This window comes from Mytilus trossulus, chromosome 9 (genome assembly GCF_036588685.1).
Source record: "Mytilus trossulus isolate FHL-02 chromosome 9, PNRI_Mtr1.1.1.hap1, whole genome shotgun sequence".
Lineage (NCBI taxonomy): Eukaryota > Metazoa > Mollusca > Bivalvia > Mytilida > Mytilidae > Mytilus > Mytilus trossulus.
Window position 1 is genome coordinate 30,527,209 of NC_086381.1, and position 27,587 is coordinate 30,554,795.

At 32.2% G+C, this 27,587-nt stretch overlaps 2 protein-coding genes across 4 annotated transcripts in view; one reads left to right on the forward strand and one right to left on the reverse strand.

The window, feature by feature from the left end:
- The window catches only part of LOC134685537 (uncharacterized), a 35,083-nt gene extending 25,567 nt beyond the window's left edge, over positions 1-9,516 (reverse strand). Inside the window, exons 1-5 of one of the 2 annotated variants that reach the window (XM_063545300.1) lie at positions 9,402-9,516; positions 4,730-6,808; positions 4,138-4,167; positions 2,484-2,724; positions 71-1,897 (exon numbers count right to left, since the gene is read on the reverse strand). In XM_063545300.1, the coding sequence (XP_063401370.1) occupies positions 71-1,897; positions 2,484-2,724; positions 4,138-4,167; positions 4,730-6,764 (4,133 nt within the window). In that variant the 5' untranslated portion in view covers positions 6,765-6,808; positions 9,402-9,516. The remainder of the gene's footprint in view (positions 1-70; positions 1,898-2,483; positions 2,725-4,137; positions 4,168-4,729; positions 6,809-9,401) is intronic. The other variant, XM_063545301.1, reaches the window with a different exon arrangement.
- Positions 9,517-15,057: 5,541 nt separating this feature from the next.
- LOC134685538 (splicing factor 3A subunit 2-like) lies at positions 15,058-26,690 on the forward strand. 2 transcript variants are annotated; one of them, XM_063545302.1, is made up of 9 exons: positions 15,058-15,212; positions 16,668-16,814; positions 17,293-17,364; positions 21,717-21,763; positions 22,484-22,593; positions 22,886-22,935; positions 24,525-24,665; positions 25,264-25,332; positions 26,209-26,690. In XM_063545302.1, the coding sequence occupies exons 2-9, from the start codon at positions 16,689-16,691 to the stop codon at positions 26,602-26,604; spliced, it is 1,011 nt and encodes a 336-aa protein (XP_063401372.1). In that variant the 5' UTR covers positions 15,058-15,212; positions 16,668-16,688; the 3' UTR covers positions 26,605-26,690. The 2 variants fall into 2 exon arrangements, with proteins under 2 accessions (XP_063401372.1, XP_063401374.1); XM_063545304.1 differs by having other exon boundaries at positions 15,082-15,235.
- The last annotated feature ends 897 nt before the right edge of the window (positions 26,691-27,587 follow it).

The following is a 27,587-nucleotide window of genomic DNA, read 5'->3' on the forward strand; positions in this document are numbered from 1 at the left end:
TTGCCTTTTATTCAAATACTTCAAGAAGGACCATTGAGTTAACTTTAAAATAACAGATGAAATAGCTTACCTGGTTGTAGACAGATCAACACTGACAGGACGGTTGAATTTTGATACTTTTTTCCTTCCAGGTGTGTCATCTTCCATACTTTGTAAAGCTAGGTTTGGAATACTGCCAGATCTTCTTGGAACACCACTGTTAGATGCTGAAGCAGGGCGGGTTCCTCCATTAGCAGCCGGTCGTGTTCCACCACTTGTGGGTCGTTTATTGCCAGCGCTAATTGGCCTAGTTTTGTTGACACTTGGTTTTGTGCTCAACTCCCTTGGGTTAAAGGAATTCCAGGCAGTACTAGACTTTGCCCATTTTCTTTGCCTACATGGAGTGTCTATAGATTCCTTTACAACACTTTTAACATTTGGGTTTGATTTACGAGTCTTTGCACTTGAACTTGGTGGCTTTTTAGACATTTTCGGCTGATGTTCAAGTAATCGTTCTAGAAATGGTATTGATTCATCATCAACTGTGTTAGGACTTTCAAGTATTGGTTCTTCTTGTGGAATCTCAAAATTGTTTCCATTCGTAAAAAAATCATTCCAGTCTTCACTCTCTGCTGACATGCTAAGTGGAACAAATGGTTTCTTTTTCATACCATTTTCGTCCTCATCACTACTGTTTGCAAGGTTTAAAGAAGGAACAAGTGGGTCTCTTTGAGTTACTTTACCCTGACGGCTTTCTTCTAAAGTAAAAACTTCTATATCTATAGGCATGTGTTTCCTTCCCATTGGAGCATCATATCTAGGGGACCTTTGTTCATGTAACCAGACCTCTTCATTATGTAGATGATGATCTGGATCTTGCAGACTCTGAATGGGATGAAAATAATCATTTTCCATTTGTTTACTGTTATCTATATCATCACTATGAAATCCATTACTAACTTCCTTATTAAACTGGTTTTCACTGAATTCATTGTGGGCAACATGTCGAAATTGATGCCTCTCATGTTGATTTTCCTCCACAACTTTTTCGTCTTCACTATCAATTTTGTCAGTACTTGAGGTTCTTTTGGTACTTCTTTCTTCAGAAACATGTCTGTTCTCTGAATCTATAACTTCTTCATCATCAGTTTTCTTTGATACTTCCTGCCTCTTTTTATTAAAATAAGCCTTTATAAAACCTTTTATTACTGGATCACTCAAACTTTGACATATTTCATCAATTTCATTTTCTGTTCTAGTTAAATCTAAATCATCACTTGATGGCCTTCCACTATCTCTGCCCTCTGATTTAGTTGGAGATAATTTGGAATGAGACGGTTCCACTTCTTTCACTTCCTGTTCATTATCACTTGCATTTTGATCTAATTCAGAATTTTTAGGCTCATCAAATGTAACACTTTTATACAGAACATAATTTTTATCACTGTTTTCCCCAGATTTTTTGCCACGCCCACCTTTTCGTTTGGGTTTGACTTTGACTGGTTCTACACCTATCAGTACTTCACTACATTCTGAGCACCAAGTCATATAAGGTTTGTTTACTTCTCCACATTCTGGGCAAACAATAACAGTCCTAGTTTTGGTATTATCTCCCTTATTTTTGTATGTATTTTCTGTATTGTCCTGATCTTTTTGTTTTAAATATGACAAATCTATTCCTAATTCATCCATCCTTTCAGTAATTCCACCTGCATTTAATGTTACCCCTGTAGCTTCAGAATTAACTAATGTCTGTACATCTGTCAAACTTTCCCGTAATATTTCCATGGGTTTGTCACTGAAGTCTTGACCCTGCTGTTTATTAGAATGGTGCTCAAGGGAAGTGAAGTACCTATCAATGGATTCCTTGGCAAAAGTTCTTTGTTTTTCCAACATCTCATTTTCTTGCTGTTGTCTCCTACAAGCATGAATGACAAGTACAGATTTATATTCTAGAGTTTTTTTTATCATTTGGTGAAAATCAATAATAATTGTTCGTTCAACAGTTAACAGAAAAAAGTCTATTTGCACAAAATATATATATATGGACTTTATCACAGACATGTCAGGAACTTTGACAGTGGTAGTATATTTTTTGTAATTTGCAGAATTTGGTGTTGTTTCTATTTACCATTAATTTTTCCTTAACTTGTATAGACTCAGAATGGTTTCAGTTTGACTATATGCATAGACACATGCATAACAGAGTACTGTATATTGATGTATGTGTGGGGAACTAATTGACAATAATTACTTATGAAAGTTCATATAAATGACCATTTTATGACTAAAATAACATTATTCGTCTTTGTCAATGCCAATGTTTTGTTCTCTACAGATAAACTTGAGTTCATCCCTGGCTTTAGGTAAAGTTTGTGTTGTTGAATTTTTCTTTTTCTATTTAATGTTTTGTTATCATTGTATGTCTTTTCATTGTTTTTATTTGTAACGATGGTGTTTGCATGTCTATATACATTTTTCAATTGCTCCCTTTCCTTTTTTACCTTTGTTCATGAAATTGTCTAATGCCCTCTATATGTCTTTGTGAACTACTTAATTCATCTGGTCTATCATCAATGGATTTTTTCACATCATCTTTTTGTGGACTACCTTCATGCTGCTGCCAATCCTGACTACTCTCATGGACAGGTTTATCACGACTACTGTCCATATCTCTCCTCCTAAAGGTACTAGAACCTGACTTAGTCTCTTTCTTCTCAGCAGGAGGATGAGGAACCATCGTACCTAGTTAATATAACATGCTCACATATTACAGAAATGACAAATTTGAATTAGGAAAACAATACAAATTAAAAGCAATAAAACTGAATTCAAGGCACTTTTCTCACCATAAGCATGATAATAAAAAGAACAAAATTACTGTCAGTAATTTTATAACATATGCATTATATAGGTCAAATGCTATAGCTATTACTATGCAAAAACAATATTCAGGAAGTTAAGATACAAGCAAGATTGTTTTCGTTTGCTAAGTGAACTTAAAATTAATCATTGTATTGTATTAGGCAAATCATTGTTTATTAAGCCATATTTCAAAAGGAGCATAACAGAATTCATACGCCATGCACTCATTTTTGCAAATTTTGTAATCTTAATTTTTTTTGTTTTCTTTCCAAGTATTCATGTTATACATATCACTTTGTTATATCAATGTGTATACAGAACATGTATTAATAAATTGCTTGACAAAAGCATGGATAGGATCTAGAATGTTCACCTTACAGCACTAGAAATGAAATAAAACGGGAGAGAAAAGGATTGAAAAATAGCAAGATGCATCCTTCTAGCTAGGCAGTGGCAACAGGGTCTTAATTGCACATATGATAAATAGATGACACACTAAAAGTGATGAGTAAAAACACTCAAATTTCGTACAAGTGAACTTGAAAGAGTGGACAACTTTGAGAAATAAGTAAATGGGGAAATCAAGAGTTTGAATGTTGTTTGCTTAATGTTTATCAAACAAAATTACCAATACTGAATAAAAAAAAATTCATGTAAATGTTTAATATTTAAAGTCTGATGCTGTCAAAGATAAATTAAACAAATCAGGTGTCATGACAGAATGGGCAGTGATGATGAGAAGATGGGCAAATAACAAAATAGTAAATTGTTGACACAGAGAAATGTCTTGCCTGTCAGCAGAAAATTCAGAAAAAGACAACATGATGGACAGCAACATTGTTGTTAATTATAACCCAATGTTGCTAGACCTTGCTGCTGAGCCTAGAAATAGTCAAACTAATATGTACTGATAGTATTGCAACTTTAAAGAAATTATCACTTATCTTGTGATCACTGTGTTATGAAAGTGACTTAATATAAAACTTAACAACTGTCTATATCTTGCCTTCTGCAACCTTTACTGCAGGCAAGACAAAAACTTGTATGAATGTTAGTTTTTAAAAAAATCTGACAATTTCAATACAAATCTTGTATAAATGACTGAGGTAAATAAAAAAAGGAAAAACATGTATTAAATGTTATTTCACACTGTTTATTCAAATCTAAACTAATTCATGCAGAATTGGAAATTGAAGATTATTTTTTTTTTGGTGAATTTCAGTGTAGCAGGCACCAGCATTAACAGTCTATCTAATCTTGAAAACAGGACATGCATTTTACAAAATTACTTACCAAAAGGCCTATACATAGATATTCTGTAATCTAAATGTGTACATAAAAAGTCAGACCACTGTTATAATGCATCACACATAGGGTGAAATATTGTAAAATTTATGCTTATTTTGTTTTAAATCAAATGCTTCACTGAGTGTAGCCTGATACTACTACAGTATAGTATTTTGACACTATATCCAAGCTTGATATGTATTTGGATTGTGATAAAAATTTTGACATAATATAGGTTTCTGACACACAACAAATGTAGTCAAAGGCCTTAAAAATTTGAATGGGACATTTAATTTACCTAACTTAAAGATGGTCTGAATTCCATGGTTAGATTCAGCACATAAAAAAACATCAATAATTTAATTTTAGTTAGACCCAAAATAAAAAATCCAAATGCACAATAAGATTTATCACATCATACAGTCACACTTATTAAGTTTTTGAGAAAATCAAACAAAGTTTAATTTTGAACTCTTTTGAAAACAATATATGTCAATTTAAAATGGGAGCCAATATCTAAAATAGTAATACAAGGTTAGAACCCCCAAAATTGAAGACTTTAAATTAATCCCATTGAAATCTGTTTAAAGACTAATACCTTGATCATCTCTTGGTGAGTCTGGTGGCATGACTGTCTGGTATGGTATAGGATATCCTTGACTGCCTACATACTGAAAGTAGGTCTGTAGTTCAATGTCTGTAGGTGGAGGTGGATAGGGAATACCCTTTGGCATCAGGTGGAGATAATCCTGGAAACCTGACATATCACCATGGGGACCAGGTCGTTGTGAAGATCCATGTGGACCTGGTCGATAACTTGGAGGAGACTCTGGTGGATGCTGCTGAACTCTAACCATTGATGGATGAAAGTAAGGTGAACTCTGACTCTGTTTTACGGAGGGTGGATGAGGCTTCATTTCTGAATCAAAATGATATTCCTCAGGTGGATGTGGAAACATCTGTGGATGTTGCTGTCTAAATTTATGAATCTCTTGTGGATCCATTGAATGTATGTTACGTGCTGAAATCTGACGACCTGGGCTATCATCATAATGTGGATGTGGATAATATGACATCATTGAATTAGGTGGCATCTGGTTATCTCCCTTCTGGTTAGGGGAGTGTGACATCATTCTTGATGTTCTCATAGTTGGATGTCCATGTGGATAAGATTCTGGGGATCCATAGGGGTGTTGAACAAAATATCCCGGGGGACTGTTAGCCGTGAAATGTTCCTGTGGGTAATGACTGTATGGACTCTGTACCATGGGTCCTTCATAAGAATGACTATGGTATAAACCAGGATGTGGCTGAAACCCATGAGGTGTTGAATGGCTGTGTCCAACTCCAGACATACCAGAAAAAGGCTGTTGTTGAAGAGAATGACCATGTCCCAGTCCTCCGCTTACAGGTATTGGAACAGATTCTAATGTGTTAGGCTGATAAGCTTGACTATAAATTTCATCTGCTGAAAATGCAAAATTTTTACTTGAAACACTCTGTGATTCATCAATGCTTTTGCTTCTACTCATATTTTGTCCTACTCCTTCATCCTTGTCAAATCCTCTCTTACCCTGGTAAATGGTGACTGGTTCATTTTTGGGACGATTAAGTAGTCTGTCTGTACTCTTACTTGAATCATTGTTTGGTGTAAGTCCAGTTTCATTCATCTGTAGCCCCATTAATGAATTAGTTACTTTATCATATTGATCTCTTCTAACATTTATATCTTTTGTTCCCCCTTTTTCAAATTTACCCCCCTTGGTTTTAGATTTGATGTTTTCTCCATATAGAGCATCAATGTCTTTCATAGATTTCTCCAAGAATTCTTTATATTTTTTCTCACCGAGAGCATACTTCAGCTCTTCTGACATTGATTCATTTAAAGCTCTTGGTGACCTTTCGTGTAATTCTTTACTTTTCTGAGTATCCTCAGGTCTATGGGTTGAGAGTCCAAGCTCTTCTACTTGGTTTACATCCATAGACTTTTGAAATATATGTGCACTGTTTTCATGTGATTCCCTTAGAGAATTAGCCATTTGTGGATTATGTTTTGGACGAAATGAATTGTTCCTTTCACTAAATATTTCTTCAACATGTAAGTCATTTGCAGGTTGTGGTTGAAAATGTCTAAAATTTTGAGGTTTATTTTGTTTACTAAGATTTCTATATTCTTCCTTACTGCTTAACTGACTAGGACTCCATCCTGAATTACTGACTTTGGCATGATTAGTTTCTGGTTGTTTAGGAGTTAACTCCCCTTTAGGACTGTCTTTTCTGTTGGTATATTTTTCTGCCATTTCTTTTTTAGAGAGCTGAAGCAAGCGTTCCACAGTCTCATCATACCCATCTCCAACTTGGCCATTAGATTGATGACTAAGTTGTAGCTTTGGAACATCATCAGTTCTACCATTATCTGCTCTATGTTTGTTTTGTGAAGTAAATTGAACTTGTTCCTTGCTTACGTTTTTGTCTGCAGATTCTATTTGATTTTGTGGTGCATGACCCTTTGAAGGAGTAGATTCTACTTTAGCTACTGCTGGTTTATCCTTATCTGATATTGACTGAAAATAAGCTAGACGCCGTTTACGAACTTCTTCTGGGTTTAAATTTTCAGAACCTGCTTCTTCCATTTTGTCACATACATGAGCAGGAGTGTATTCATGAAGTTTTAGATCTGGAAAAAATGAAGAAAACTTTTTATGAAATAAATAAAATTTATGGAACAAAATATTTACGATTGAAAATTATTTATTTTCAACCATGAAGTTTAAGTCTATAACTTCACATTATTTCAGATCTTTGACTTATTTGACATGTTATAGATATTTCTTCTAACATTGTCTAAAACAAAATTGTTGTATAAATATCTGTCTTTATTTTTAAACCATTGATACAGAATGGGTGTGTCTCATTGTTGAAGGCAGTAGAGTGACCTTAGTTGCTTTTTAGTTTGCACTATGGATTTTTTACTATCATGACTTAACTTTAAAATTAATAAGTACGATTTAAGATTACAGGAAACAGCAGTACTCCCAAGAGTCAGAACTACCAGGTTGCAGGTATAGTTTAAGATGGTTTCGGGTTAATGCTGCACAAATCCGGAATGAGCTGCCAAACCATTATTGAATGGAAACATCCTTTCACCAAAAAATTGGTACAAACATGGGATACAAATAACAGCTCATGTCAGTTCAGAGCATGTGTCTAGTGCTTTATGTCATGCTTCTTTTATTTTTTATTTTTGTGTGGCTATAAACTTTGTGATTATTATTCTTAACTTGTGCAATGTTTTAAGATCTATATAATATTTTGCAAACTTTGTGATTGTTTCCCTTAGAAAATGAATTAAATACTTAGTCACTTGTAAGTGGTTGAGCTTAGAAAGTGGAGAAAACAATGTATGCTATTAACTTTTATATGTCATCTATAGCATCTTACTATACTTGTTTAAAATTGTGTTGTTTAAATGACTTGTGTATGTATGTACATGTTATGTATTTATAAGTATGTCTGAGCCAGTCACAATTCTACAACAGATTTATCCATCGGATCACCAGCAGTTATGTATATAAAGCTCATCTTAACATCAACCCAACATCAACCTAACAATGTTAGATCTGTAAATTTGCTTTCGCAAACTTTTTCTTCTTCCTCTCACTGGGATTCAAACCAATGCTACTGTACATGTATTGTATATATACTTTGTTATTCAGGAGATTTGAAAAACTCACTAGAGCTTGTGTTCATGTAGTTTATTGAATATCCACTTTAAATAAGTTTTTGTACTGAATTGTCAGAATTGAATAAATACTATCATTACTGTAAAAGGTAATATTTAAAAATCTAACAGATTATTATAGTGACGTGAAGTACAAAAATATGCTAAAAATATATATATATGTGCGTTAATTATACTACCAGGTTTGACATGGGAAAGGGGTTTAACTTATGTGCTGTTTTGGAGAAATTTAAATTTTTTATTTCATTTACTGTTGGTTTTTTTTTAAACTTTTGATTTTTTTATATCGAACAATTACAACATATACATGACAAACATACATTATAATACTATAAGATATAATCAATGCCATTACATGTATTATAAATATATCTTAATTGGAAGTATTTTACATTTTCTATTGAAAAGATAATGTTATCAAGGGACATTTATAACTCAAGAACTGTTAAAGTGAAGCTGCCAAAATTTGAACTCAAACAGAGTTTAGTGGTAATAAGCAATATATATATATATATACATTTCATTATATTAAGTTGAGACAAACTTAAGTTAAGAGAACAGAAACAAACTAATTCAGCAATTTTTCCATTTGTAAACATGTAAAGGGGCATAACCATAGAATGGTAATCAAAGCACTGAATGGTAAAGATTGCTTTAATTTATTAGTTGGTAGAAAAATTGAACATTGCATTGTATAATGCATTGGTTTAAGTTGATTCAACTACTATTCTGGACAAAGAAAGATAACTTCAATTTTCAAATTAGATTTAAAAGCAATGATTGTTCAACTACAATCATTGACAAAGTAAGATAACTCCAATTTAAACAAAAAATTACTTGATTGATATTTTTGAAATTTTTCAGCAAATTAGGGCATACCAGTTACCTATTCTGTATAATCCACCTTTACCAGATGAACCACTTCAGTTGGAAAATCCTCTTGAAGTGTAGAATCCCTTATTATCATAACTCTAGAACAGTAAAAGTGACAGCACCAAAATTCATACTTGATCTGTATATCCAAGTTTTATAACATTTGGTTGAGGCAAACTAAAGAAAGAGATTGGAAACGAAAAATTTAGCAATTTTTCTATTTGTAAAGGGGCATAACTCTAGAACTTTAAAAGAATTTAAATCTGATCTGTATTTGGTGGTAATACACATTGTGTATAAGTTTCATAACATTTGGTTGAGGCAAACTTAAATTAGAGATCAGAAACCAACTTTGGGACCTACAGACGGACAAGGGTAAAACTTACGGAGAGGTACCAAATTTATTTTGAGTCATTTGATGTCCTGTTACAACTACAAGTCAACAGTGTAAATGAAACTTGGCATGTTAGAGGATAAATTTCTAACCTATAGTAACCTCTAACAAATACATGATAAAGATATGGTTCTAATGGGAAAGCCGACTTGTATAAGTTGTAACAAGCCAAAGTATGCAAGTTTAGGCATTGGAATGTCAGACAGGTGCACGACCTACAAGTTGCACATTTTTTTCCATTTATGATAAATATATAATTACATGTTAAGGAACACTATATAATCGAAAAAATGTTTCGAAATCAAGGTGATTTGTTCTTTGGTTGACCCTTTCTGGTCATGGATTTCGGTTATGTTTTGGAATCGGCCATCTTGTTTCTTAGTAAACACACACGAACCCAAAACAATGAAACTTTTATAACCCATAAATTTCAAATATACACATACTTTGCATAAAATAATTCAATATAGAATAACAAAAAGGATTTATTATTTTCGTTCTTAAAAGTTATAAATCGTTTTAATGTAGAGGCTATGCTTATAAAGAGATCCGCAAAATGCAGAAGAGATCGGACAAGGACATCGTACCAGGTATATCTGTTTACCCATAACACATAGTAAGCACCACAAAACTGTAAAAAATCTAATTAAATCTGAATATTATAATTTAATTATGAGTTTAATTAGAGTCGGTATAGTATACAAACGTGAATATGAATAAGCTCTATTGCGCTTTACACAGATACCCATGACATAACAATAATAAACAATGCATGCATCAATAAGCATGCCGCGTTTTGGTGGCCGTCCATTTGATTATTTTGACAGTTTCGACTTTTCCATTCTTTTTACTACACTTCAACACAATCTGAGCAAAAAGTTTTACTATTTGATTAAATGGTCATTTGGCAAATCTGGTTGCAAATTTATTTGCTGCAAATCTTAGAAGCCGTTTTCTCTATCAAGAAAGGTATACATATGATAGATGTATAGTTTACTGGGAAAGGTGGTGATGAGATGATTAAAGCACCAAATTTTCTTTTTAACAACATTTACGTATACGTTTCGGCAATAAAGTTTTGCGACATGATTTCGGAATTCCTGTGGGCACCAAGTGTGCCCCTAAAATAACAGACATGTTCATTTACTGTTACGAATCACAGTTTATGGTAAAACTGATACTTACCGTTATCTGGATGGTATTTTTTCGTAAAATAATCTAAAATTCTCTAAATGTTCTGCTGAAATTTATCCGAAGGACCTTAATTTATATATATAATAGAAACAAACTGCCTTTTCTTAAATTTAGATATTTCAGTATTACACCAGAAACTCTACGCAAAAATTTACGACAAAATGGACGATTTTTCTTCCCTATTGTTTTATTTTCCTTTTTTGGAGGGTGATGTTCCTTTGGCACCGTTCCACACCGTGACGGAGGTGGGCTTCAGCTAGACCCTGAAAACACTGTATACTAGTTCAGCGAAAATGGATGCATACTTAACTCCGAAAAATTCGTGTCTTTCGTCCACTTCATTTAAATATTGGTGGATAGCTGTTTCAATATCAACCATATACCACATACTTTTATAATCGTGCTTGTTTCAATAGCTTGTTAACATGGTAGAATAATACCTTCACTTATTGTTGAAATAAAATATGCGTCTCTTATCATTCAGAAAATTTGACTTTGTATATATACTTATCTTTAATTTTTGTACTTGTATGTTGTTAATTTCGCTGGTATCATTCCTGCATGTATTTTATTTTTTATTTTATTTGCAAAATGGTTTTCATATAATACAAAATAAAGACCAACTTTAATCTAGCACAGTAGCAATCAGTAGTTTATAAGCATGATAAGCTAGGAACTAAAGTTAATAGCATGTAAAAATGCAAACTCAGCATGAATAGATTACAGTCATTTTCTGTATATATCATTGAACTTTTATTCAGACTGCATGTGACATTCAATTCAACCCAACAGCTACAAATTGGTTACACATAATAAAATTTTACACATGCATACGTATATGAATCATCTTTTATTGAGATGGAAGACTTAAAGAAGAAGAAGAAGTGTCCAGCCATAAAAAGAAAGAAAAAATCTCAACATTGAAAGTGAAACGAAGGTGGATCTCTTCATTAACTGATTCGATCATCAAACATCATCCTTTACAGCACATTTCAGTCAGTTTGTAGCTAATGATAATATCTTTGGTTAGCTTGCTTGTTAGCTGAACCGTGAAGTCATTGTTAGGTAAGGTAAACTTCCCTCCTTTAATAGTAGCTTAGTCCTACAGATAGATAGATTTTTTTATCTGTTTGGCTAGTCTACTATTAAAGGAGGGAAGTTTACCTTACCTAACAATGACTTCACGGTTCAGCTAAAAAGCAAGCTAACCAAAGATATTACCATTAGCTACATACTGACTGAAATGTCCTGTAACATACATGTTAAAACGATGTTGAATTATTTTTACCTTTAACATGAAATCAAACAGACATAGAAAAGTCCAATTGCATGAGATCGCTATCTGATAATAGCTATGTTTATGTTTGTATCGGGTTATGTGACCGTCGGCAGTCTTCTTGGGTCACCTCGATGGCTAATTAGAGGGCGCCTAGATTGAAATACACACCAAATACTGATACATATTATCGGGCCCTTGTATTTCCAATTGTTTATTTCAAATTTATTGTAATTATGGTATACTTTAAGTATGTTATAAATCAAATATGAGAATTTTAGTTAAATCAGTGAATATGAATTTGCCTGACAGCTAATGCTCCTTCAAATCCGAATAAAAAACAGGTAACATCATTGGTATGACTACCAAAAGAAAATTGTACCTTTTTGTTTATTATCGTCCGTGTATATTTTAGTTTTTTATTTGTGTTTCTCACATTCTTCCTGTTAAAGTGTTTTAATACTAATTTTAAGTGTTTAACGTATACTAAACTATAGAATAGTCAACAAAACGAGCGATAAATGCCTGTACATAGATGAAATTGAATACACGATGCAAAGATTAAAAATGCACAATTAATCTAATAACTAAGTGTTGTTATCTCGCAAAGATCGTTCATTTAAGTCAAAACATACGACTTTTTCTGTTTGCTTTTTTTAATTTCGAATTATCTTGAAAGAATCCAATTTATTTCAGCCGAATAATGTAAAAAAAAGATCGGAAATCAACATTGAGAAAATTAAAGAGAAAGATACTCGCAGATATTCGAATACCAAATTCTCGAGTCATTTTCGAAAAAGGATGCCAATTTTTGTCCTAATTTACCGCTGAAAATCATGTTGAAACTTCTCTCCAACAACTTTGTGTTTTATCAGTGTCCGACTTAGTAAGATTTTCGGACACATTGAAAGAGTTAGTATCGTTTTATTCCATAAAAAAAATAATGGCCAACGTAGATACAAGTATATTGTTTAAGGGAGGGATAAATTCTACTTTGTAAAGAATTACTTACGTTTAGAGGACGTGTTTTAAAAAAAAATATCTGCATTCCGATGGGAACCAATTGTGTCCCTCTTCTTGCTGACTTGTTTTTTTCTCTCTCAATTCTTATGAGGCTGCCTTCTTACATGAACTTTTTAGGAAGAAAGAAACAAAAAGTTAGCAATATCCTTTAACTTTACTTTCCGCGATATAGATGATATTCTCTAACTAAATTTAGTGACTATGTAACTTGTTGAACGCATCTATCCCATCAGATCTAACTACAGATAAATGGTTCAACAGATACAGTCAATTCTGCCTCACATCTTGACTTACATCTAGAAGTTAACAATGAGGGTCGGTTGAAAACAAACCATTACGACAAAAGAGATGAATTTCAGCTTCCAAATTGTGAACTTTCCATTTCAATGAATCAACATTCCAGCAGCGCCTGCATACGGAGTATTTCCGGCTTGTATTTCCTAGCATGATTTCCTGGATAGAGGATTGCTGCTCACAAGGAAGCTATTAAACCAAGAGTTCCAAATGGTGAAGATGAAATCATCCCTTTGTACTTTTACGGACGCCATCACAAGTTGGTTAACCGTTTCACATATTATATCGGATTTGTTCCTTATGTCGTAATTACAATTAATCCCGTTCATTTTTCACGAATTTAACCGCTACCGAATTTTTTATCGGGTTTGTACAATTCTTGTTTTTCATGACATGCTTTATCAGCAAACTTATCAAGTGAAATCGCTACGACGAGCTCAGTAATATTCGAGCTGATGAAATCATATATATGATTTTTTTTATCGGTAATTGTGTCTTAGAAATATATTTTTTGTTTGTGAATATGAAATAAAAAGAAAAAGACAGTAAACTATTTTTACGCGTAATTGTTCGGTTGTATGAATCGGAAGACGAAATGAAAAGGAAAATATACAACTAATTGCTAATAAAGAAATTTACTAGTCGCCGACAATTTGTTCATTTTCCCGTTGATCTTGTACTTATTCTTGTGCTCAGACTTTCAGGGATTGTACTTTTGTATAATATCTAAATTGAAAAAAAAATCCCAATACAAAAATGCCATGTCAAATGGCAAAAATTGAAATCGTTCCAAATAAATGTACGGAATGTGGTTAACTTTAAATATATATATTTAGCTTGTTCAAATAAGATCCCGAACATTTTAGAATATCTAGTTGCTGAGATGCCTTTCTGCATACTTTCCTGATATGAGTATCAAGATCTAAGTGATAGATAATGTACTGATGCCAAAAGCAAAAAAAAAAAAATTCTCATAAAAGAATACTCTGACATGTTTGTTTTTTTTGTTATATATCTTTTCCATAACTGTCAAAACTCGAAATTTGTGAGAGTATGCTACATTTTATCAATTTTTAAACCTTCAATAAAATTCAGTGATTCAGAATCTAAAGTAGAAATTAAGACATCAAAATTTGGTTTGCACTAAGATATAAGGCTGTCATCTTTACAATTATTGGTCCAGGATAAAAGCTCTGTTGAGCCCCCTTAGGAATGTTAACCAAATTGCTAAGAACAATATTTATCTTATTTACTATTTTCTAAAAAATAAGATTGACAAAGTGAGAAAACAAATGAAATGAGACACCATATGCTGCAAGGGTTATTTTAGCGCATCGTTTTCGTGTTTTGACATTCTATTTCTCGTTTTCTCGTGTTTGGTTCAACCAAGGATTTGTATAGTTAGAACTATCTAACTATACAAATCCTTGGTTCAACGTGCGTGTTTCGTGTTTCCTCTTATTTATTGTCCGTGTTTCAATCGTATTGGTACAATAATTGCTCGTCACGGTGACTCGATTAAAAAGTAAACCAGGACTAAATTCAAAGTTAGTCCAGAGATTGTTTTAACTATGAATACTATGAATACTTTTTTTTAATCAGATGCAACTAACGGACGATATAAGATCTTCATGTCACCAATTAATAATGACTGCAGGATTCCAAAGAACGTAATAACTTCTAAAACGTTTTTCATCATAAATCTTTACAATTAATTTTATTAATTTCTCGTGCACACTGCTTCGTTTTTCACGATTTTTAATTTACGTGCAACGATTTGCGTTATTTATTTAAAGTGTTTCCGTGTTCATATCTCACCTTTACAACCATCTGCTGCATATTTGGCCAATTAAATCTCCTATACAAGTCTAAATAGCGTGGTCTGACATTCTGTGGATTGTTCAAAAGTTATTGAGCACTTATTTTTCTCATAATTTGGAGAGTACTCTTTCTTGAGATAACATTAAATTGAGTTTAAGATTTTATTGGATGTAAACTTTTAAAATTACACAATACTGTGTTGCAAGTATTAAACATAATTGGTTCGTTCTTTGTATCGTTGATATATTAAAATCATATTTGGTCTTTAGTTATATGTGACTCCGCATTTTACTGTACCCATAGAAAGCCATTCTTCAACATTGCACTGGTTTTCCATTTTCCTTTGCTATGCTCTTCGATATACGAGAGTACGGTTTCCAGTTAATCGTTAGAAAAGCGTTGTTTTGCAAATAATTGTACATGTGGAAATAATAGCCGGTAACCGGCACAGTGTTCCTCGTCAGGTATTAATGAGACGTAAAAAAATGTGTGTTTGTAAATTACATATTTAGATGTCCCATTGACAATCACACCCAAATTATGACCATGAAGACAGGCACTTCGCCCCTTCACAATGTTGAACTTGTTTTATGCGATGCATTTATTTTTCTATTTCTTTCCTTCTATTTTATCTTCAGAGACATATATATGTCTATGATTTGATTCTAGAAAATGCATAGCTATATACAAGAATCTGTATAAAATTTGTTAATAAAAGGTCAGTGTAACTGTTCTATTAGTACTACAATATTTAGTCCGAGATTACTCTGACGTCCAACGGCTGTTTTGCCAGACATTCTGGGGCCGTGGGACGTCAGAGCTCGTCCCATATCAAAAAGTGGATATTTGCCCACCCAAAATAGATGTGCTGCTTCGTCACCTCTGATACCGACTGAGGGCCTTGGAATTATATAAATCGGGCACCAATCTGTGCATTTTTCATTTATCTCTTCATTTATGTAAATTTCACCTCCCAACCTTTATTTTTCCATATTTTAACAGTTTTCACAGAGACCCATCGATTTCGGCATTTTGGCATCAGAAGCGACGAAGCAGCACATCTATTTTGGGTGGGCAAATATCCACTTTTTGATATATGGGACGAGCTCTGACAGCCCCAGCTTGTCCGGCAAAACAGCCGTTTGAAGTCAGAGAAATCTCGGACTTTACAATAAGATGGAACACAGTTCTGCAAAATATTATAAGAGGGTAACACGAATGACCGAAAACACTGTTATTATCCGAATAACGCTTGTTATGACCGAATTACACTTGAAATTTTAATATTAGCACATATAAACGTATTAACACTTTTTGTATTTAGCTGAATCTTGCCTCCGAATGACCTTAGATCTACTCAGAATCACCTTTTGAAGTCAAGCAACAATCACTTTTAAATTGTGACGTCAAATATTTTAGATTATGATATGTCAAAGTTTACGGGAACCTGTGTGATTTTACGTAATGGCAGACAAATTTGCATATTAGTGTAAATACGTCTATCAGTCAGGGGCATTACTTAAACAAGTAATTATTTTTAGTTACTTATATAGGTAATTTTTGTTTTAAAAAATTATTATAAGATTACTCAATAGAGTTATTTTAAATTTCAATAGAAGCGTGGACTAAATGTAGTTTTCATGAAATTTTACAGTATTTTATATTATAAAATGAAGAATTTATTAGATCTAGGAGGAGTATGGAGATGGTTACTTTAAAAATAATGACAAAAATATTACTTGAATAAGTTATTTTATACATCTTTGAAAGAATTATGTTACAGACAATAAAACACCAGAATAAATGTGATTATATATAAGAACAATTCTTCAACTTCTCTAAGCTTTGTAAATAAAGCTACCATATAAAGTTTTTACAATTATTTATTAATACTTTGCATTGACATCATTCAATTACAGGTTGGTCATCTGAAATAGACCATGGATTTCCAAAATAGAGCTGGAGGAAAGACGGGGTCTGGAGGAGTAGCCTCGGCCTCTGAGTCAAACAGAGATAGAAGAGAAAGGCTACGTCAGTTAGCTTTAGAGACAATTGACTTAAATAAGGTATATTTTTCTCTAATTTTTATGTGTTAAGTTTACATTAAATGTTCTGATACAAGATCTTCGGCTTTGATATATTTAAAAATCTTTTAGTCTGTCACATGTCTGTATTCATGGTATTTATATATATATATATAAATGAATATCCAAACTTCTCAGGTGTACAGTTTTATCACTAGACTGATTCAGAAAGAAGTTTTTATTTGTGATAATGGATATATTTTGTAGGTTATTAATCATTTTCATGATCAGATTAGAGGAAGTAAAATCATATATATCATGAGTTCTTGTACTCATCTCCAAAAGTTCACCCCCTCTTCAAAAAAAAATTTCACAAGAAAGACAAATTTTTATAATTACTCCTTTCAGTTAGCTTGAGCAGTTATACCTTTCTAAAATAAATGTAGATTTGTAAAACTTATTTGAATTCTGTTTTTCCATGTAAAAATCCTATATGTATACAAATATTTTTATTTTTCAGGATCCATATTTTATGAAAAATCATTTGGGATCCTATGAATGTAAACTTTGTCTGACTTTACATAATAATGAGGTATGTATAGAAATATATGCAAAAGAAATGTTTTGTGGGGAAAGAAGGCTAATTGTCATTTTTAACATCATCTTTTATATCACTGTCAGTTTTATAATTTTTCTCTATAAAAGCTGTTTATAGTTCTCTTCAGAGACACATGCTGTCGCCACCAATGAAAAACTGACCACAACACTATTACTAAAACTGTTGGAGGTTTAGGCCAACCTTAAAAATATGTTTGTTTGCAGTTTTCCGACTGTACCTTCAGACTGAAGGGTCGGTAGGTAGGAAAAATATTTTATTTTATCAGCCAAAATACAGTTTAAACAAGCAGTTACACTAAACCAAGTTTCTTGTGAAGAAAAAAACATTTTAAAACAACAAACACTGGACATGCTGAAAACCAACATCAAATGAACAGGCATTTTCAGATAAAAAACTTTTTAACCAAAACTGAAACTTTAACAGTGTCATTATCCAATTTATGACATAAAATATGGTATAATTATTAAATACTGGAACACTTATAAACAAGGAATGTCATTATGACTAGAACTGTTTTATAGAAATATATTCAGACATGTTTGCTTCTTGAAAAGAATGTTATCATGAGTAGGGTATTTTCATCAGAAAAATGTAGATATTAAAGATTTATAAGACAATGTATTAAAGAGTGTATTTTTAATAAAAAAAAATAACCATTGAAATTTCCTCAATTGAAAAAAAGCCAACTTGAAAAAAAAGTATTAAGACATCCGACTGTTTTCATATTTCTAACAATATTTAATTATATGTGATAAGGTTATATTTTTGCCAGGCTTTAATGAAAACCAAAGAAATCTAAAGTTTGGGGTGAAATCCATACCACCCCCATTAAAAGTAAAGGGTCAGTACTGAAATGCTTTTAATGCATAAAAAAAATTGGCTGTATATCTCCTAAGGACATGTTTTAACTGAATTCACACAGGCCACATTGCCAGGGTATATTTAATATTGTAAGAAAGAGAATATTTGCAATGAGTGGGGCAGCCCCCCTTATCCTAAAGGAGCATACTCATTGCAATCAAAGATAGATTTAATATAGAGAGAGTATATTTATTTTTTGAGCTAACCATTCATTTTCTCTACATCTTTGTGTAGTTAGGGTTGCTTCTTATTGATTTGGCATGATCTATATCCATTAATATTTCAAATGAGCCCTTCCTCCGTACAGGCGTGTTTACAGATATCCATGAAGATTTAAGTCACGGAGGAGTGGTTTAATCTTTGTCGTCTTCACAACGATTTGTAGAAAATATGCCATACTTCAAGCTGCTGTCAAATTATTTAACCACTGAAATTGGTTCCATAAAGTCAGGCTCCACAGATTCTGAACCCGATTTGTTTGAGACAGAATGGTTATCGTGTCAGTTATGAATATCCACTGCATCATCGTCAATGATATCATCACACATCATTACATGTGCCTGAATCTGTATAAACAGTTTACTAATAAACTTTTTTGTTTGTTATTTGTCTTAAAATTGACACGAGACGACAGCGTAAAGTACTCCTCCGTGACTTCATGGATTCCTGTAAACAATTTCCATGTGTTTTATCATTAAATGGTCACATGAACGCTTGACGGGAAGCTAAGAAAAACCGAACTTGAAATGCGTAATTGACCCAGACTTTAAATCATTTCCAGAAAGGACCCAAAGTTCCGGATCCCGTCAATAGAAGTATTAAAAAAAATTTCTTCAAATTTAAAGCAATAAAATTTTTACAGTCGGGAGGATTTTCAAGGGTCGGTCGGTAAACTGCAAACAAACAATATTTTAATTTAAGCCTTATTAAACACCAACAATCAATCAATTCTGTCCAATAGACCAGCTGTTTATCTATATGTATAGATTCTCGGGTTTTCTACACAATGATATCGTAAAATATCAGCTGCGAGCCACAATGTGAACCTTTTTGGCGAGTGAGTGAAGTGAACGAGCTAAAAAGATTCACAATGTGTCGAGCGGCTGATATTTTACGATATCTATACATAGAAAACCCAATTATCTGTTTATCATTCTATTAATGGTCTTTTTTCCTCTCCCTAAGACAGTTTTACACTTGACAAAAGCAAGCTTGATAATGTCTCCTCTGGCATTGTGACGTCGCTGATAATTTCTCCTATCACATTGTGACATCGCTGATAATGTCTGGTCTCATTTTGAACTCTTGATACGAGAATTACTGAGCAACAGAGCAGGGTGATATAGGTGTACGGAAGGACGATAAGAAAGCAGGTTTAATTGAATAATGAATAATAATGATAAATTTTATTTAATTATTGTGTCACATAATGATTGTATAGTATACAATGACATAATGAAAAATATACATTAAAACAATCAATACCCAGCCATTGAGGTGTCTTATGAGAGACATATTTACAAAAAAAATCACATTTATATTAAGAGAGCTTACAGACAAGGATAATTTAATAGTTTTAACATTGTAAAAACTTGCATGTACATGTAATCTCCTGCTCAGTTAAGAATACAGAATCATTAGCTTTTTAGCCATATTATATACTGACAGAAATTTCAATCACAGGTCATGCAGGTACAACAATAGTCCTGGTCAACCTACTTTTTAAATTGACATGACCAAGAGTAACAGTTTTGTCACTTAAATTTGGAAAGAGTAAATATTTTTGCATAAAAATTTTATAATTCTGTCTTTCTTTATGTTTCTTACAAGTTTATGTCCCTCAGATGATTAACATCTACTAAAGTGACTAATGCTTCAAAATCCTAGCTTAAACCCTGAGTTATACATACAGAAAAGTGGGCACCAAATTAGCTTGAAGAAGTTTCAAAAATATATTTATTTATAAATCTGTGTATTTGATAGTGTTGTTCCGATGATTGGAATAAGTCGGAAATCAGTTGGTTGGGCCTTGCGATGTCGATAATCGATTGGGATTTTGTTCAATCGATTGTCGTTTTAAGTTTCCTGACCTTTAGCTTGTCAATTTCCGGTCTGTTTTACGGTTTGCATTTTATATGCGCAGTCAAACAATATTAACCAGTCGATGACAGTAACAATGTCAAACATCCAATAATTAAAGAATAAACCAATTTCCTTCTTTATAAACGTGACAAAAGCATTTGCAGATTGATGGAAGGTTATTTAACATTAATAACTTTGTATGAAATACTTTCTTTCATTACCGGTACTTGTTACTTGAGAGCGGTACAAATCATTCTGATTTTAGACAAAATAATTTCGTTGCTTCATTAGAACGTGTTGCAAATTGCCTTTTAGAAATGTTTATCCATGTGTTGCATCAAAAACGTCATATTCCTTTCCAAATTGTTTGCCAAACATCGTTTATTGTTGTAAATTTTCCGAAATTTGTCCGCCATTTATAAAAATATAAGAATCACGAATCGGATACGGTTCAACTATGTAATAATTCCGCATTCTTACAATTATAAGTTCAGACGTACGAATGACACAATTGACAGAAATTAATGATCACAAGAGTGAAAAAAAGCGTTCTTCACGAATTAACAGACAATGGCTTAATACCCTTTGTATACTGTATATCTTATAATGCAAATGCATTATTTTATTTTTTTGTGTTAATTTTAAATTTCTAAAAATTAAAAACTTTATATATCTTTTCCTAATTAGAAGCATTCAAATGTTCATACAGCTATGTTATTGAAATTGTTTTGTGAGTTACACAATTGAAATTTAGAAATGTTAGTGTCACTGTTGGTAATAAATGTTGTAATTATGAGATAAAATATGTTCAATATGAATCTTGATTCTTATCAAGACAATTCATTGTTTTAACTGCTGAATAGATAATTATCAAAGGTACCAGGATTATAATTTAGTACACAAGAATATGAAAAGGAAACAAAAGATCAAATATGAATATATAAACTCTGCAATGATATTGAATGTACACATAAGACATGTACAATGAGACTAAATACATGATTTCCTTTAAAAAAAAAAAAGGGCAAGGTATTATGATCCGATTATAACCGATAGTCGGTTGGTTGCTGTCAACCGATTGTAATAGATAATCGGTTGGTAATTTCAACCGATTATCCAACACTAGTATTTGAATTCAAAATGACATATTTTACCATGTTCACCTTTATATTTAGAATGTGAAAAAGTGATATAATTATATAACAATTTTGTTAAAGTTACACTCTTAATTTTAAAGTCCTGTTTTATTTTGATTATCTGAGGATCACAATGGTATAATATGCATAATGAAAGAGAAATTGTATTATTCATTTGGTCATACAATATTTTAAAAAATAAATAATGTTGAATACTGTTTGTATGTGAATGCTTTATTATTACAGGGCAGTTACTTAGCTCATACACAGGGAAAAAAGCATCAGGCTAATTTGTAAGTTATTTGTTTTTCAAGTTGTTTTATTATTTATTGTTTCCATCAATTTGTATAGGGAGGTAAAATAAATGTATGCCATGCATGTGATTATTTAAGAAGTTCTTGAACAAGAATTATATTATTACTTGATTTATTCAGCATATAGCTTCAGATTGAATGCATCTTGTCAGTATTTCTGCAAATAAACATAGCAAGAAGAAACACGATAATTACTCTTAAAAAAAAGAAAGAAAATAATGTGAGAAGTTGAATAGAAAGTAGAAAAGATCTTTTAGATATGCTCAAAAAGTAAATACAAAAATACTGAACTCTGATGTAAATTCAAAACAAAGCCCCTAAACAAATGACAAAATCAAAAGCTCAAACACATTAAACGAATGGATAACAACTGTCATATTCCTGAAGGTATAGGCATTTCCTTAAAATGTATAATAAAGTGTATGGAACTTGGTTTTATTACTAGCTAAAGCTCTAACTTGTATGTAAGTTGCATCAAATTACATTATAATTACAACAACATGAACAATGTGTGAACAAAACAAACAGACATATAGATAGGTTTAAAATGTTAAAAATAGGGGTACAGCAGTCAACATTGTTTTATAATCTTAATCACTATAATAACAAACAAATATGTAACAAGGAAGCACAAAAAGGGATATATCAAGAATTAACAACCTCATTCATTGCCTTTTTCACATATCTATTTACATTCAGAGCTCGCAGAGCAGCAAAAGAAGCTAAGGAAGCACCCCAACAGCCTGCACCAGAAAAACCTAGAGTTGACATTAAAAAGTTTGTGAAAATTGGTCGTCCTGGTTACAAAGGTAATTTTATTTAGATTTTATGTTTCATCTTAGTCTTGTTACTATATAAAGAAGTATTGAAGTTTATAGTTTATTATAAAAAAAAATTGAGTGTTTCTTATTTACATAAATCTATCTTTTATAACTTCATTTTTTCCAACCATACAATCATGTGAATTTAAAGAGGAACTGTCTGGTCTTGACTGTTGATGATTACTATTTGTCATAGAATTGATGATAATTATTTTTGTATAATTAAATAATGTTGCATATTTATTTATGTACTTTAAAAGCAATATTGTTTCTTTTTCAGTAACAAAACAGAGAGATTCAGAAAATCATCAACAGAGTTTGCTATTTCAGGTTGGTTATTGACTTAAGAACATAGAAACTTTGAAATCCATACTCAATTGTAGAACCTTGTTGATGGTTGGTTTTGAAAACTTGGAACTTTTGTTTGAATGGATATTTCCCATTAGAAAAAAATTATAAAAGCAATACTGTAAATTCAGAGAATGCTACAAAATACTGTATTAATTATTGCAATTTCTAAAACACCTATATGCAGATAAATGTATCAGATATCAGAATGCAATTTGTTTTAAAGCAATACCCTGCCAGTTGCGTTATTAACATTATTAAAAACTCACAATAAATTCTGGATTTACAGTACTTATATCTTAAAACGAGTGAGAATTGAATATTGTTCTGAATTAAATCAAACATGTTTATTTTCAATTTTGTAGTAAATTGTCCATAATAGAAAAATTGCGTTTTATGTGGTTTACGTACAACCAGGGTTTCCCCTGGGTCAATTATTTTTTTCGCCACCTCTTTCGCCAAAATAATTTATTTTTCACACTTGATTATTTTTTTCGCCAAGTAACACAAATATATTTTTCTTTTAAAATTTTCCTTTTTTTCAACCCCCCCCCCCCCCCCCTAATAAGAAGTGGTTTTTACAACAAAACGAAGCATCTTATCACTTGGAATTGATCCCTCGTGTAAGGAGGTGTAGTCATTACATTGAAGGGTTACTCTCATGCCAACCTTTTGAATAGATTTCTTCATAATGACAGTTTTCTTTTCTAGACCATCGTAAATAAGTGAAACTATATGCTTGAAACACGTGTGTCACTGAAACAACTTTGAAGTACTCACTCAAATCAATGATCTATATCAAAGTTAAATGATAAAGTTTTAAATCAGAGACCTTTCTTGCTTTTGAACATTTTTCGTCAGAATAACAATTTTCTTTTCTGGACTATCATTAAAAGGAGAGGAAGCGTAAAATTTTTGCTTCAAACACGTGCGTTGCAAAGTGGTTAATAAATCCCTTTTGTGACATGTGACAGAAGCCATTTAACCATATCATTTAATCAACACCTTTATTAATTAGTCCTTTGATGTCGATAGCTATGAATGCAATCAGCTGATTATTGATTTTCTGTCAAAATCTTAATTGTTAAGTTCAAGGTGAATTCCGAGTAATGTCTGATCGGTATAGTCAGAGAAACCCGAAAAAAGTAAATAAACAAGATGGCTGAAAATAAATCCTTATATATATTTCTTTCGCCAAATTCTTTCGCCAATGACGAATTTTAATCGCCACAATTATTATTTTTTCGCAAATTGCGAAAATGGCAACCGCCAGCGGAAACCCTGCGTACAACTACTTATGAACCATAGACAAATGCTTGTAAAATTTTGAAATGTTTTTACTGATTACAAAATGGAAGTCAAATTTTCACTATTGCCGGTCAGGAGTTACTGTGTTTGATAGTAATGACATCACAGGTCAAACAAGCCTGAAAGTAGCTTCAAAATACAAAAAAAACTTTGCTTTCATTTGACAGCTCTTATCTTGTTTTGGTTTTAATCATCATTACTGAACAGAGTTTTCCCTGTGAAAAAAAAATTGTAAATGATTCATTTGTTTTATTTTACTTTAGATTGACTACCCAGAAATTGTGGAAGGAATCATGCCACGTCACAGATTTATGGCAGCTTATGAACAGAAGGTGGAGCCACCAGACAGGAAATGGCAATATTTGTTATTTGCAGCAGAACCTTATGAAACAATAGCTTTCAAGGTATATCAGATTTTTTTATGTTAATAAGTATTACGATCGCTTAAGCACTTTTATGGGGAATACAACATTGAAATCAAGTTAAAACTCAGTTTCGACCATTCAAAGCAAATTCAATGCATAGAGATATTAAAAAAATTGTTAACATATTGGAAGGTCATGACAAGTTTAGTACTGTGGATTTTTTTTTTTTTTCGTGAGTACCAATTCATGGTTTGGAGGATAACTTGCATATTCGTGGATTTCTTATTTTGTGATTTTGGCAAAATGTGCATACATTCCTTTAGAAAATTTGTAATTCATTAAACATTTAGATTTGTAGTTCCCTTGTACCCACAAAATCCATGAAAATTGGTATTCAATGAATTTTAATGAATCCACAGTATATTCTTCTGTACTAAATATTGGAAGTAATGACATGCTGCAGACATTAGAATTAGTGAAAACTATTAAAATGAAATATAATGCTTTTAATAGCTAGTTACAATTGAATACAATTGGTAAGTAATGTGATCTAAATTCATTGTCCAATTTCCTTTGTAAAGCTTTTGTAATTTGTACATATATTTTATCTTAAAGACAAATCTTTAAAATGTTACAGGTTCCTAGCAGAGAAGTTGACAAAGATTCTAAGAAACTATGGACCCATTGGAACAAGGAAACAAAACAGGTTAGAACATAACATGCTCTTCTCTATTTCCTCCTGATGAAAATGTATTGTAGAAGTTGACACTGACCATAACTAATCTTTTTCATACATAATTCCATTGTGAACTAAATAAAATAATGGTGTAAGCACCATACAAATAGGTGAAGTGAACCAAATCTAAAAAATAATCTTGGTAAAGATACTTTGATCGTCACCTCATTTGAAAGGATGTTTTGGTTATACCGATTGCTATTGAACTCCCTTTTGAGGCAATCCATATGCCATATATTAAAATTGAAAGAACAGGTTAATGTAATATGTAGAAGGTAATTATATTTGGAGGATAAGAAAGATAGGGGATTTTGCTTTTATGTTTTAAAAAATATGTTTATCATTTATGAAAAAAGAAATAAGTTATATGTTACCTGTAGTAAAACATTCAATTATTCTGTCACAGTAAAAAAATATAGTGTTAACATATTTCATTAAAAAGTTTTAAGTTATAAAATACACACAAATAGACATAATTATATTATTACAGTTAGCAATGTTATAGAAAAAACAACTAATCAAAGAATTGAAAAATCAAAAAAATATTCCACTCATGACTGAAAAAAACTGACACTTAACTCATACACTACTCTTGGATTAGTTTCTATAACAAACCCTCTTCCTAGAGAAGTTTGATGTCTGTTCTGCACATATCAAGAATAAAAATGAAAAATGATATTGCAAAAACAATTACAACATTATTGATTGTTTAAATGATGCCAAAGCAACAATAACTTTGAATACAAGTATGCATCAGATTTTTGTTGTTTGACATATGAATGTAATAGATTGAATAATTCATCAATATAATTTATTTTAAAATACCTCTTTGTTTTTATTTTTCAGTTTTTCCTTCAGTTTGCCTTTAAGGGAGATGGCAAGATTCCGGTTCCAGCATCACAGCCTGGACAACAACAGCCACCACCTCCACCAGCAAACGTGCCACAACTGCCACTTCCTCCAAGGCCACACAGGATGCCTATGCCACCAAGACCTCCTCCACCCCCTGGAGTAATGATGAGACCTGGACCCCCACCCCCTATGCCACCACCACCTGGAGCATTCATGGGTCACCCAGGAGGGATGCATCATGGACATGGACCCCCATTGGGCATGCCGGCACCACCACCCCCTCCTGTCCCTCCACCGGTTCCAATGCCTGTGTCATCTCATCATGGAGGACCTGGACCAATTGCCCCTCCACCTCCCCCTCCCCCATCAAAACCTCCAGAATCATCATAGTGACATGAACAAAAAACATTCAAGAGACTTGCTTCTACATGTATAATGAATACTTTTATCAAATAAAATCATGTAATACATTTAAAGGTTGTTTATATATGAGCTTTAGTCTGTCTGCTAGTCTGTCTATCTGTTAGTCCATTCCATATCTAGTAAGTTAATGCATAAGGAAGTTTATGAAGTTATGGTAACATGAAATTGAAATATGCATGTTAATTTTGATGTGATCTCATGAAGTAATACATATTTAGAATGTTTTGCACTGATTACATCATTCACTGAACATGGTACAAATGATTGTGCGTATAGACTTATACATTTTCAAATCTGGTTAAAAGCCCATGTGAATTAGGAGACAAAACGTTTTGATGCAATATACAATTTTAACCTACATTTCAGACTGTTTTCATTTTTGTTAGGCAATGTAAATTAAGTTTTCCAAATAGCTATAGTATTCTGCTGACTTGTGGAAGAAGCTCTAAAGCAATAATATCTGCGAATCCTTCATATTTATTGTCCATTCTGTATTTTGAATATTGCTTTGGATTATTTGTTGAATTATTTTTCACATATACTATAATGTGTAACCCAATCTTTTGCGGGAAAGTAATGGTCACAGTTTAGTTTGAGTTGAGTTCCCAATTGTATACTTTTTATCCTAAATACTGCCTTTTTCTAGTTAATGAGACAATATACAATTGGTTATAAGCAAAATAATACACAATGAGAAATAGTCCAGAATTTTTTTTTAGAAATGAGGTAAGAATTTAAGGCTTGAACATCAAGATCACTAACTTATTTCATTGTTGAAGTCCTGAGATTGATGTTGAAAAATTGTGTCAATATAAGATTGAGAATGGGACAGGGAATGTACCAAAGAGACCACGAACAGAACAAAGAGCATAAAAAACAGTCCCATCTTTTTTGAGACACCTTATTTGTCATTAAACTTTCATATATCAGATGATATTCGAAAGTACTAG

Coding starts and splice junctions, on each gene's coding strand:
- LOC134685538 (XM_063545302.1), top strand. CDS start 16,689: ATGGATTTCCAAAATAGAGCTGGAGGAAAGACGGGGTCTGGAGGAGTA. Junction 16,815..17,292: donor AGACAATTGACTTAAATAAG/GTATATTTTTCT, acceptor TTTATTTTTCAG/GATCCATATTTTATGAAAAA. Junction 17,365..21,716: donor TGACTTTACATAATAATGAG/GTATGTATAGAA, acceptor TTATTATTACAG/GGCAGTTACTTAGCTCATAC.